The sequence below is a fragment of the Emys orbicularis genome, chromosome 16 (assembly GCF_028017835.1).
Source record: "Emys orbicularis isolate rEmyOrb1 chromosome 16, rEmyOrb1.hap1, whole genome shotgun sequence".
In the NCBI taxonomy this organism is placed as follows: Eukaryota; Metazoa; Chordata; order Testudines; family Emydidae; genus Emys; species Emys orbicularis.
In genome coordinates, this window is record NC_088698.1 from 14,651,966 (window position 1) to 14,666,089 (window position 14,124).

The 14,124-nt window shown below is 40.1% G+C and overlaps 1 protein-coding gene across 2 annotated transcripts in view; it reads right to left on the reverse strand.

Annotated features, from left to right (window-relative positions):
* Window positions 1-3,554: 3,554 nt before the first annotated feature.
* The window catches only part of DGCR2 (DiGeorge syndrome critical region gene 2), a 72,622-nt gene continuing 62,052 nt past the window's right edge, over window positions 3,555-14,124 (reverse strand). For both annotated transcript variants that reach the window (XM_065417596.1, XM_065417595.1), the window contains 3 exons: window positions 8,553-8,705; window positions 6,817-7,053; window positions 3,555-5,083 (listed from right to left, as the gene is read on the reverse strand). In XM_065417596.1, the coding sequence (XP_065273668.1) occupies window positions 4,842-5,083; window positions 6,817-7,053; window positions 8,553-8,705 (632 nt within the window). In that variant the 3' untranslated portion in view covers window positions 3,555-4,841. The remainder of the gene's footprint in view (window positions 5,084-6,816; window positions 7,054-8,552; window positions 8,706-14,124) is intronic.

A 14,124-nucleotide genomic window follows, 5' to 3' on the forward strand; every position in this document is an offset into this window, starting at 1 on the left:
CACTGTTCCAAGCCAGGTCAGCAACAATGGGTGGGGCTTTTGCCTCAATTGGTTAGTTGAGGGATAGAAACAAGGTCCTTTCTCCAAAGAAATGGTATCAATGGAATTTATTGTGATAGTTAACAGTATATCAATACTCATTCAAGGGGACTTCTAGGGAGCTACACGTAGTGTGTAAGTTAAGCATGTGCACAAGACTTTGCAAGATCTGGGTTTAAGACTGATTTGACCAGCGGATCCTTTACTGTTCAGAACAGAGCGGATTCAAACAACACCATAACATTAACAGTCCATTTCTCTTACAGAACACCATTTATTTGGCATTTGGATGAAATGTTTCTCACAGCATCTTGAGAAAAAAAAAAAAAGATTTAGTGCCAACCCCAAAGAAGAAATTAAAACATAAAAACATAAAATGTCACACAGACAGAATTATTACAGTATCAAATTTCATTTCTACATGGTAATTTGATGGAATATCAAAATCTTTTATACACTGCCACGGTTACATTCAGTCACAAATCAACTACACAGGAGGAGTCTGCAAATGCAGCCTTGGCTGAAAGTATTTTTCAAGAGAAGGTAAAAAGCTGGGTCTCATTCTCTCTCTCTCGCAGCCTCCCAGGCATACAAAAGTCTGGCATTCAGATCACAATACAGCATGGTGATGAAAGTGGCTGAGAGTGCAGCATGTCTCTTCTAGAACCACCTCCAACACATTCTGCTCTGCAAGGTGCACAATACTGAAAAAAAAAAATCTTATGTTGTACCTCAGCAGCTGGTTGATCCAGAATATTGATATGGGAAGCAGATCTTTAATTAAACGACAATCTATCCAATATTTTATCCGGAGTGGAATCAACGTCAGAACCCAAATGCATGGGCTGCTACTGATTCACCCTCACTATCTTTGCAAGTTGTAATTTAAGGGTCTAGCCTCCAAGTCATGCATAAGGGCTTTAGAGGGAAATTTCACATAAAACAAAACTGTTGGATAACTTTTCTTTCCCCCACCTACTTAATGGGAAAGCATATTTTCTAGAGGAAAGAAACTATGCTTTGTACAGAAAAAATTAGTGCTTTGAAACTGAGATCCACCACTAAAGGGAAGAACACTTAGTTTGCCAAACTCAGTGTGTGTGCAGAAATTCATTATTTGATAAAAATCCTCAAAACACCCTTATAGCTTTAGTGGGGAAGGAGAGCAGTTTAAAGTTCATGAAGCTGATTTTTCCAAATGAAGACTGACAACGTTTAAGAGTGCAATACTGCAATCCTTACACTGGAAAGCTCCCCTTGAACCGGGACTTCAACGAGATGACTGCCTGAGCAAGGGCCACACAATTAGGCCTTAATGTTAAATCCGTTTCACACTTCTGTTCAATCATGCCCTGTCATGAGAGGACAGGGGTCTAATTTTGAACCTCAAACTATTCCAAGACTCATCATTATGCAAATAAAATAACTCTTGCCACACCTACATGACCATAATTTTAATCTCTGGTATAGAATTAAAACCATTTAGCTTTCTGAAATTAAAATATGCTATTAACCCACCCAATAGAACACTAGACGCTGCAGTGAGAATACATGGGCATGCACAGTTGATAACATCGATACAAGTGGATATCTAAACAGTTCTTGGAGGAACAGCAAAAACCGTAACAATATGGCACCACATTTTGTTGTAGGGGAGGGAGATCTGAGGAAGAGTATTTTGTACAAAGCCAAAATGGAGCCCATTAGCCAACCCTAGATGGAACAGTCTTGGAACCTTGCAAAACTAACTGCAATGAACAATTATTCAAACTGGAGAGAAGTGCACATTTTTCACTCACTTGCACTGCCAGGAATGACGAAGTAACAGGAATCTTTTCAACTCGCTCCCTCATGCTTGGAGAAAGGTTCAAGATACACCACTATTATTTAATAACAGCAACCAGAGGAGTGTGGTGATAAGGAATCAATGTGTAAAATAAATGTGAATTCCAAAGAAATAATCAACCCATTGGCATTAAGAGGAAGGGTTTCCTAGGCTGAGCACTAGTGTCTTTTGAATTGGGTTCATAACAGGAGCTTCACAGCTGCCATCTTTCCACTGGCTCGGAAGTTCTGATAAGGAGTCAACTGCTTTCATAGAAACTAACTCTTCCCCAGTTGGTCCTGAAGTCTTGGTAGAAATGACATTTTCAGAGACAAAGGATCTTACTCCAAGATGGAGTATTATATATGAAAAATGCTACAGTGATCTAGTAAAAAGGGAAATATGACCATTTTATTGCCAAATTAGATGCTCATGGAGAGGTAAACAAGATCTGTACTGAGTGAGCTGCTTTGTTCACAGCAGAGTTTTCCCATTTACTGTTAATCTTAACAAAAACAGGGAAAAGCTGTAGCCTTTACTCCACCACTGAAGTGGGAATAGATCAGAAGCTATGAAAAATATTACACTCAGACATCTACAGAAAAGAGTCCGTATTTGGAATAATTACAACCATGAGCCATCACGAAATTGAGTTGAAACCAAGCTTATCTTCATATAAATGTACCACTGAGAAACACGTGAAAGTAAAAACTGACTGAGGTCAGATTCACGCAGTCTTGTGAGACATGTGAGGTAAGGTATCTGTTCACCTCAGCCAGGAAGCTATTAGAAGAGACAAAAACAAGCCTAAAGGCCTTTCATTATTGCGCTAGGAAGCTATATAGAATGAATATTCCACCTGGCTTTAAAGGAACGATAAGAAAGAAGTTTGCCATTGGCCGGTGCTAACAAAATCCTTTCTGGAACAGTTCGGAGTAGAGACTTTGTATCCTAACCATGTGAACTGGGATACTCTGTCCTATCACATAGTGTAGCCAGCTTTATAGAAGTGTTAACTCTGCAGCCTGGGAGACAAACTCATATCCCAGAGCTTAGCTTCACCTAGTTTGATGCAGCACAAAGGGTACCATCTACAGCATGTATTTATTAATCACCACCCAGAAACACGCACGCACTCGTACAGATAAAACTAAAGAAAAATCAGTACATACAATGTATAAAACGTATGAATGTGCTCCAAAAGTGCACAAAACCCGCTTTATTTTCATACTTCAGAAATGCTTGATATAGTCATAAGCTGTATGCATGGCTCTGACTTCTGCTATCCCCTCCACTTGACTGGACCAGGACTCGAATTAAGAGGAGGAACTGGCAATGACTCCATTGGGTGGAGAACTGTGCCACTCATTTTAAAACAGATTATAAGTTAAACAGTGAATGGTAACAAGCCATGTTTACAAGATTCCCCAAGTGGAGGGACTTTTCTAACAGTGCTTCCTAATGCACTCACACCTGCATTAGCAGCACATGTGAGAGCTGTGTTTTACACTCCAAGGGGTTTAAGATTGTTAGCAAGTGCCTGAATTTCAAGAGACACTAAATACAACCTGGGTGATGAAAATCAGGTGTTTTGTGCGAACAGGTTGAACTATCAAGCCACTCCCCAAGTACAATAGGGCAGATAGCAAGATACCAAATAGAAAGTAGCAGCATTTACAATGGGGGGGGGGGGGGGAAGGTCAGCTACGCTGGGAAAGCACATTGCTGGGATAGGATCCCATTAATCAATCCTGTACCATTTCTCTGTAACTAGCAAAATTAACCAAAACAGCACAATACCCTTCCCATGCAGTGCTTTCTTCCTGTCCCTCTAGGCTTGCTACCTTTCATAAGGCAACAGGACAACACTCATGAGAAGTGTTCAGTACAAATTCCTTATATGACTAACTTGATCTGCTCTGACTGTGGGGACTGCTACAGAAAGTCAGGGAGAATCAGATGCAAGAAAGATGGGGTAGAAGAGAAAGGAAATCCCGTGTACATTAAAATCCCACTTCATTTTGAGAACACTAAAACTAAAAAAAGTATTCAATATTCATAAAATCCAAGCCAATAGAATCCATCTTTGCCTAATTTGAAAGTTAAGTTTAGTGAGTGATTGACAAGAGCCTCATGTTGTAGTACACAAGTTAGTTTTGCTAATTTAAATGAAGCTAGATTTAATGGAAAGGGATGATTTAAAGGTTTAACACAATGGAACAAATCTCAAATGACTGAAGTATCAATTAGGGAGTTAATCCCTTCCCATCTCTTCCCCAAAGCACTACCTAACATGTGCTGTGCCTCTACTAAAGAGATGCCAGTATTATAGACACATCCTTGTTTATGAATCAGAAGTTTACCTCTCAGTACAAGATTTGCAGCTACAGAGAAATAAATAAGTTGCAACTGCAAATCCCAGTTTTGTTTTGCTCAATACCCATTTCCACAGAAAGCAGAAGAAATCAAACGTTATGCTGATCCTTTTCATCCTCCAGTTTTTCCATGAGTGTAGCACTGGAGCACAAGAGACAACAACAGATTACATGGCGACTGCCCCTTCTCCTCTTTTCTTGTCAGTGTCCACTTCCTGGGTCCCACGGTATTCAAATTCAAAACAAGCTTTTTTCTGATGTCGATTTTTTTTTGTTTCTGCTCTGTGTTTAAAAAAGAAAAAAGCTACCCATGCTTTTTCCTCTTTAGAAGAAGTCAAAGAAAATTCTCTGCACCTTCTTTCCCATAGCCAGTGGAAAAAAAGTACAGGTTCCACAATCCGTATTTACAGGACAAACTAATTAGTGAATGAATGACAGCCAAAAACAAGAGGCACAGTCCTATACTAGAACATAAAAGCAGGGTGCTCAAAATCAAAGTGGAGCTTCCTTCTGAAGTTCACCCCATGGATTAGTGTTTGCTTGTACACCTGTGTGCAAACAGTTGCTCATATTATTTCTGCCAGCAGTAAGCATTTTATCCTTTATACAATGGTGTTAAGAGAACAGTGACTGTGGCGGCTTCCTGCAAGAGTGTCTGCCGGTGTGTTTTCGCTGAGGGGCGTGTCGGGAGGTACAAGGAAGGTGCTACTATCTGCAGAATCTTCTAGTTCCACGGAAGAAGGGCCAACTGAGGGAGGATGAGATTCCTCAGTAAGCTGTGGTGATAAATCACTGTTTCCTAGTGATGGTTGACTGCTCTGCACTGTCTGGGAGAGAACGCCATCTGCAAGGGAGAAAGGCAAGAAGAATCAGAAAGCTCTGGCCTATCAGTGTGTACTCTGGGTGGTTATTCTATGAGGAAGTTGCATTTAAGTTTGTTTGATTGTCATATGAGGTGCTCCTCACACCTAACCCCAGAAAGACCAAACAAGTAACTGGCACACATTGCAGGAGTTAAATCTAGCTAGTCGGTCCAAAGAGACAATATTTGGTATAAGCAATAACATGACAGGATGTGACTCATTAGTCAACACGTATACTTTGAGTGTGCAGCACTTCATGAATGTGCACTTTTTAAAATAAGTAAGGGATTGGTTGCTTAAGTCACTTTAGAAATATAAATACCATTACTGTATCACTAACATACAAATCTATTAAAAATGAGAACATTTTGCAAAGTCTAGTTTACTCTGCTATTTTTGTAGGCTATTCATCCAAGGACATTTGAAACAGACAAGTCAGTTTCATGTTTCTAGTTAGTTTTACTTGCAACGTTCTCAAGCACTGAAAGTGCTGTAATGCTTTGGCTAGGAATTATTATAGAAAAATGTTTAAAGTTATACTAACTGCTTTCACCAAAATTATTTTTGTTTTGAAGTTTCATAAAAGCTTCTGATAGATAGCATCTGCAAAACCTAAATTTAAGGTCAGTATCTCTTAAACTATGAACCCTAAACTCCACCTTGCTCTTCCTTGATGCCAAATACTGGCATTTATAACTTCAATGGCTCAGAATTCAGGGTACAGAGACTGTTGCTGCATTTGAGTCTCCCCTATTTAGGTAGTTTTGTTTGGATGTGTTCCTCGTTTGTGTGCCATTAACATATGCACACTTCAAGAATTCCAGGATAGCAAGAGTATACTCAAAGGTGATGGTAACTGCATGTATATGTAGAGCTCTCAGAGCATATTACTGGTTTACATTTTAGTTACCTTTATAAACATTCAACCCAAAACAAAATAAAAAAACATTCCTCAAAAAAGCTTTATATTGAAGACACTTGTCAATTTTTTTTTGAACTTCGAAATACCCTAAGGTGTCCATCATCCTGGTATCAAGAGTACTGAAGTGTTAGTGACCTACCGTTTGTTTTATAAAAATTCATGCTTCATCTCAGCTCAGGATGTAATACAACAATATCAACTTTTAGTTGACCACCTACGACAACTAAAGGACTAAACCTTCAATTAAACAAAACACAACCTTCATCAGGCAAAGGCCTGTATGAATAGATGAGCTGTGCACAGAAGGTGTGCTCTGTAAGGCATGGAGGAAACGAATTCCAGCATCAAGAACCCTCCTGTTGTGATTACTCCGCCAGCATACACCAAATTTACCTATCAAGAGACTGTTCACTCTCCTGCCTCCAGCTGCTGTAGTTTAGGTTTCCTCCATCATATTTAAGTCATAAAAAACTTTAAAGAGGTGAAGTCTAAGAGCTAAAAACAAGTTTGCAGCACTCATACAAATACGGATTTAGAGGCCCAGCGAATTTTAGTATTAAGAGTAAAATTATTATAGAACAAGATTTGTATTAAAACATTTGCCACAAAAAGTGAAAGATTCGATCCTGAAATATATCATTGCTCTTCTATCATAGAATCCCTAAAATAGGTGTACGTTCCAGTTTAGTTTAGATTATCTTCCCTTTAAGCAGAACAAAAGAGGACTGGAGTGTTCCTCGTAAGATATTTGTTACCAAGCTTGTAAAATTATCAAAACTCCTGCCCACGTACCTGGAGTAGAACAAAGGATACTGTCTGGATTGATGGACGCCTCATAGGGAGGAGGCGGGTCATCAGGATGCTGAATATCAGGATATTTGTAAGCTGTATAGGGTGGTGGGGGGTCATGGAAATGAAATGCCCCGCCTTCCCCATCATCTGAAAGATGCAGCGGAGTAAGGCCAGTTCCGAAACCATCTGGACCATAATCAAAACCAGGCATCCTGCGGCCCAAGTTAAAATGGTGCACTGTTTAAAAGAATAAAATATGAGAAAATGTGTGGCTTTATCCCATTTCCTTTCCCTCCAGACTAAGGCCGACCTCTGCGCCTTCTTCCATTCTGCCCCTTATTCACAGAATCTCTCCTAAAACCTACATAATGAAGCCATACTTTTGCCTCATTCAAATTCACCCTAAATCCCACAATGCTACTGCCATGCCTAAATGTCAGTCATCCAGAAGCATATATAAACCTTAGCAAACCACCACGAAACATCTATCATTTCTCTCTCCCCCCACTCATTTGTCCTCACCCATGTCATATCTAAATTCTAGACTTTAAAGCTCTTTAAGGTCGGGATCTTGTCTATTTGTTCTACAAGGTGCCCAAGCACACCTTGGGGCATGGTACAAATGTTATTACCATTGATATTCCCTCAACGAATGGATAAAGAGAAGAATGTTGGAACTCTTGATAAGGGTACCATGTCAAATGAGGACTTTATCATGTGAGCAAGTATACTAATCAGGCACATTAACTAACATTTCTACCCATTAGCCTACCAATCAGAGAAGGAGAAACAAGACTGGTGTCAGTACAAGATCTTTAGAAAGATCAGGCGTGCCCCACCGAATTAATTTTTTTGAAAATCATGACAATTAGAGCCAGTATGCAGAGGTGTTCAGATACAGCCACTGAACAGGTCAGCTCATAGCCAGACTCCCATTTCCACTTGCTCTCTTTACATGGTAGAGACTTGTAATTCTATTACTAAGGGCTTGTCTACACAGGGAATTCATGGGGAAGTTAGTGTGCAACAGCTAGGCTGTGAATGTAAGGCGCAGAAGCTATTCCACACTATCACCCCATGTGGACACTTGGATTCCACACTAAGATGCCTGTGTGCAGTTTAGGTTAATCCACGTTGGAAGCACGCTTATATAACTGAGCTAAAGCTGCAATGTGGGTGAGGCAATATCTTTTATTGGACCAACTTCTGGTGGTGAGAACCAAGCTTACACAGAGCTGCTCTTCAGCTGGGAAGTGTACTCAGTGTCACAGCTAAATACAAGGTGGAACAGATTGTTTAGTATAAGTAGTAAACACATATTTCAAGGAACCAATCAAGGTGAAGGGGACAGCTATAAATCAGTGTCTCTATTCAGTCCATAATTTTTAGTACCTAGCAAAGTTATGAATTTAAGCTCCCAGGTTTATCCTTTGATGAGTAAACGGGGGAGGATCCCAGTGCCCAGGCTCCAGTCCGAGCGCCTACACATTTTACAGCCCTGCAGCCTGAGCCCCACAAGTCCACGTCAGCTGACACAGGGCACCCGCAGGTGTTTAATCGCAGTGCAGACACACCCTTTGAGTACATTTCCCAGACCTGAAGAGCTCTGTGTAAGCTCGAAAGCTGGTCTCTCTCACCAACGAAGATATTACCTCACCCACATTTGTCACTCTAATATCCCGGGACCAACACAGCCACAACACAACTGGCTAAAACTGCAGTTACAGAATACTTACAATTTACTCCAATCAAAGACTCAATGCGCTCTCTGCGTCTCTGGCGCAGCCGGTGGACCATGAAGAGCAGCAGAGATAAGATAAGGAAGGAGGAAATGCAGCTTACTATCAGCCGCATTCCACTTGCCATCGAGTCAAATAAACTGTTGCCATCTGTTAGGTGAATTAAATTAAAAACAAAAAACAAAAAAACAATTACTACTTTGACCAAGTGTTATTTTTCTTGAAGTTTTCTTTCAATACTGGGGAAGTATGAACCTAGAGTGAAAATTAATAACTAGGTTTTAAACTTATCTATATTTCATACATGCAGAAAATTGTATAATAAAAAAGTTATTAGGAAATCCATCCAATTTGCTCAAGGTCACACTGCAAGCCAATGGCAGATCCAGGAATTGTACCAGATATCTACACTCCCACTTCTACGCCATATCCACTAGTTCCAGATCCTTGGACCTCCTGTTGAGAAAGTTTCCATGTTCCTCAAATGGCATGCACTAGAAGTGTATTATTTGTACCATAAATAAGAATCATCATCATTTTTAAGGAGGGTACACATGCAGATTTTTTGTATGAAAATATACACAAGTGGCCAAATCCTGTCCCCTCACATAAATCTCATGTTAGAGGCCTTTAAGTAGAGGACCACCACAGGGTTAGGAGGGGATTGAAGCAGGACATGGGCATTTATCCAACTTGGCCACAGCAGTTATTGCAGATCACAAGCTCTACTAACTAGAAGCCCAGGTGTGCACATCTCTCCCAAATAAACATTCCACCGACGGGTTTGTAGCCACTGAATCAGGGCAGCTCACAGATCCACTAGCCACTACCTGGCCCACCCAACTCAGACTATGTCTCCCACATGCCTTCTCCCGTCAGCTACGTCAGAGCTGGGAGAATCCATTTATAGGAAGAGGATAGTTAAAAAGAAGGCCTGCATGAAAGGCCAAACTGCAAATCTTTGTTGTCACAAGTGCTAACGAATATCACAAAATACCACCTTTAACTAATGCTTTGTTAAATATCATGTTTAGCTGACTAATCACTTATTGCACAAATTATTGCCTCGTTCACTTTTGAATTGCTACCCATGTGTTATGTTAATAAAGATAAAAGGGTTTTTTAAGTATTGAGATGATGTAGAAGCCTGGTAATTAAGCAGTTTCAAATCCCAAGACAGTGGTAGGTTAGGTTGTCCATCTGAATGTACCATCCCCATATTCTAATTAGACACCACTCCACAGAAAGCCATATGCCATAATACTCTGCCAAACATGACAGGTATAGAAAGTAAAACTTCTGCAAGCCATAAAATCTTCTCCACTGTTATCACAGAATGGTAGTGCTCACCACAGACTGCTTGAAGGTTCCGGTATAACTTCCTCAACAGCCTGGAGACTTCCCTTGGTCCTACTATCAGAACACAGTAACGCTGACACTACAAATGGCATTACCTGGCTCTAATATACAGCCTTTTTAAAATAGAGTAGGAGTTTTTTAATCTTTAAAAAGGTTTAAATTTTTAACTGAGTTAGCCGTACATATTGAAACTTGATAAGGTCACAATTCAAATCATGTTATTACAGCTACTTTAACTTTTAAATGAACTCACTGAAGTTGGAAATAAGTTTTGTTTCAAAACATGCAAGACAGGATGCTGAGATACCAAAGCTGGCAGCCAGTGCTGAATCTGGGCATTTATAAAGCGCGTACCACAGCAGAACTTTGGTGTTTTACATGAACAAATATTAACAAAATAGTGATATATGCCCAAAAGTGATAGTCAATGCTCCATTCTACTTTCACTTCAGCTGTCAGCTTCTACATCTGCAAGCGCTGCCAGTTTATGCAGTCACTGTGGCTATTTAACAAATGCTTTGGCAAAGAGTCTGACATGAAACTTCTAGACAGCAAGTGTTGAACTCTTCCTGGTCTCCATTCCAGAGACTTGGTCTGTTGAGAGGGTTCTGCCTCTAGCTCTTGGGACCCCATGGCTTTGTTAGGTGCAGCGTGCCAGACAACTGAAATTCCGGCGGTGGGCTGCAGAGGGAGAGGACATCTTCGAGATAATGTGGACCTATCCATTAAGGGCTTTGTAGATCAGCATCAGAACCTCGACATGAACATGGAGTCAGTGCACTTTGCAGACACGCTCTGTTTGGCTTGTTTTACTTCAGGAATGAGCTGCTGTGAACTTTCTGCCTATTCCCACACAGAAGCAATTACAACAGTCCAACCTGAAGATGTCCATCAGATAGTCCACAAAAGCTAGATCCACCGTCCAAGGATTCAGCAGTCTTCTTGCTAGCCAAAGATGGAAAGCATTTTTAGTGACTGATCCTGAACATCCAGGTAACAGAGATGAGTTCTACATGACTCAAAGACTGCATCCTATCTTGATTAGCAGCAGGTCTTGTATCAAATGAAGGCTAGCCGTTCAGAGTCGCCTGGATTTAGCTTTATCCATGCTTTTTCTCTTTCAGGTACAGCAATGGCTAAGAGACAAGACTGTCTGCACTGGATGAAGAGAACACAGCTGTATATTACCTGCATATTGCTGTTAAATAAAAGCAGTGATTACACTGATCTCTGCAAACTTCTGCGCATGAGCTGTTGGAAGGGTTGAAACCTTATCCTAAGTATTGTGCTTCTAGAATGAACTTCACCACAAATCTCCAGCACTTTTTATGTCATGCACCAAGTTATTTTATAAAATGAGCACAATTCTATAATGGATTTTGAAAACAAATCACTTGATCCAAAGACTGCCTACTAGAACAGCCAGAAAACATGGGAACATAAGCAACTGTGCTAAGGAATTACTAATTGGGCACTGTCTTCAGTGCTGCTGTTCCTTGGAAGGGCTGCTCTTTTACAGCTGTACATTTCCCAACTTCCTATGTTGCATTTTATGGATCACTCACAACAGATTAATACATCCACATACAAAATAGTCTGACTTGTGCTAAGGTTCTATTAGAGAGACTTACTACAAGGAATTTTTGCAAAAGGTCTTTTACACTTTACAGTTTGATTCTAAGATCGAACTACTTAACTTTAGATAATAAAATTAACACAAAAAAACATTTCCTCTGCATGATGTACTCCTATTAGTATTCTGCGTTGGTGCTATTATAGTAATAAAACTGTCAGATGAGGTTATAGCTGTGAAATATTTCAAATGGGTTTATTTTCTATGTGTTTATGAGGTTATGAAACCCACCTCTAGTGTTTATACACACTGCTTGTTTCTATAATTTACTGTCTCACAGCTAACACACAATCTTATTTTTAATTCTTAGTAGAAGCCCACCCCACGCAATGGACTTTCATCGATATGTGCCCCCTCACAAGTTAGCCAGAAATCTCCCACCCAGCTGTCCAACGACCTCGGAGAACATCCACAATCCCAACTGGGCTCTCCACTCCCAGTGACAATATTTGCCTCCCCCTTCAGAAGCTTATGCATCCCAAGCCACCATTCCCAGCTTGCACTGCTCTTTAGTTGCTGCCTGACATTTGAAATATAGCAAAATTTACCTTGAAATAGTTTAAGTGCCATTTTACAAAGCGTGTGTGTGTTTTTCTGAAAAGGCAGTGGAAGTGGGGATGTAGGATGAGGCTCTTCCAAGTCTTTTCCTTCATTTTCTGTCAAATTCAGCAAGTGAGATGTATCTTGTATTTCGACCGAATAGCTTTACCAACCCTCCTGACTCGCCACCGTAACCCAGAACTATCTTGGTTCCCTAAGCTTAATCACAAGCAGCAACTAAGCAACCACCCAAACAACTATAAAAATCACATGCAGGGTTTGCAAATGACTTACATTTAGCTAAAATACTGAAAATGTATCAACAATAAATCTGGATATAAAACCTACCTCACCTGCCATCTGATTTTCCTTTCTGCTATTCTCCTAGTTTTCTGCATTTAACAACGTAAATGAAACAGTACTTTCTCTACTTTCGCTTTAACAAGCTTCTGCAGCGTCCCTCTCCTATCTATCTTCCTCTCCAGTATCCCCTTCTTTAGCTCGCCACTGCCTCCTCCTAATGGCACACAACAAAAAGTTAAGTGGATTTATCAAATTCTCATTTTCACTTTTATCTAAAGCTGCCCCTTTAACCTCATTTGCTCAGTGTGAACACATTAACACAACAGCCTTCCTCTTTTTGCTCGCAATCATGAGTTTGTGGTCATCCCCAACTCACCCCCTCACCCCTGCCCACAACACAATATACTGCCTGCTTCTGCTTCCATGTATTCTCTTGACATCTACCACAGCTGCAAGTCTCAGCCCATTTCTGGTCACAGCCCTCTTTCAAAGTGATCCTTGTCACGGTCCTGAAAGGTCTGCCTAGAAATTCTGCCTGCTTGTCCTGGTACCATAAATCAAGTCCTGGATAAAAGGTGGGAATGGAAGACATTCTACTCTACTTTTATAGAGGTACAGAACATAGGTCTCTAGTGTGACATTTTATTCCCAAATTGTATATTGCACCAAATGCTGGCAGCTGAGTGTACAACAGCTTTCCGGAATTGGAGACAGCAACAGTATCCTATGACTATGCATCAATTTACAGTCACTACAGAGGCTTCTACACACTGAGCTCTCCAATTCATAGAAATATTAAAAGAAACAAAATACACTGAAAGATACGGGTGGATCTGTCTGAACAGATGTCACACAAATATATTACTTTGTCACACCCACAGAGAGCAAATAGAACCACATACATACTTCCCCTCAGCTGTGGTATTGTAAATGCAAGGCACTACAATAATTCTTCCTCAACAAGTCAAAATGGATAAAGTGTCTTCTGAAGTATTGCAGATGTGACTGCTCAGCAAATTCCTAGCACTGAAGTGTTTCCTCCCTTCCCAATTCCTTTAAAAAATAGTCTTGTGTACTATTACAGTTCTGCTTACCCAGACAGTAAGAGCTTACAATCTGCCAACTCAGCAGCAAGATTTATTTCCCCATGGTCTCTCTTTGGATGATTACTAATCAACAGTAGGTAAATTAAACAGTTTCTCCTGAGATAGGGGTTTTGGGAAGATATCCAGAAATATTTGACAAAGACAAATCTGCGCTGATTAAAGAAAGCAACTTACTAGTTTAGTCACCTAATATCTGTAAAACCCCAGAGGGGAAAATTGACATGCTTCATTTTGAAATGTCAGTGTTGAACACCACCAGCGCAGATTTCATTATGAACTAAGTTTTACAGCTGCTTAATGAATCTCTTCCCCAACAATTAAGTTACTTAATAAAATAAAACTAGCTTCTCAGACAAGAATACAATGCTATTTCTAAGGTGTCTTCAGTTTCACTAGAGAATGAAGCGTCTTAAGACAGGGAGTACAGAGAGGTAAAATATACTCTTCAAAAATTGCATTCATGAAATAGTTAAAATCCACAGCATAAACAAGGATTAAAGAACACCGCAACAAGGTTATCCCAGGTCATCTCAATTCTGTCTGTTGGCTGATGTTGCACTAAAATAGTTTAAGATAAGAATTTGGTGCTAGGGTATAGGCAAATCTTAACATTGCTGATAATAGGAGG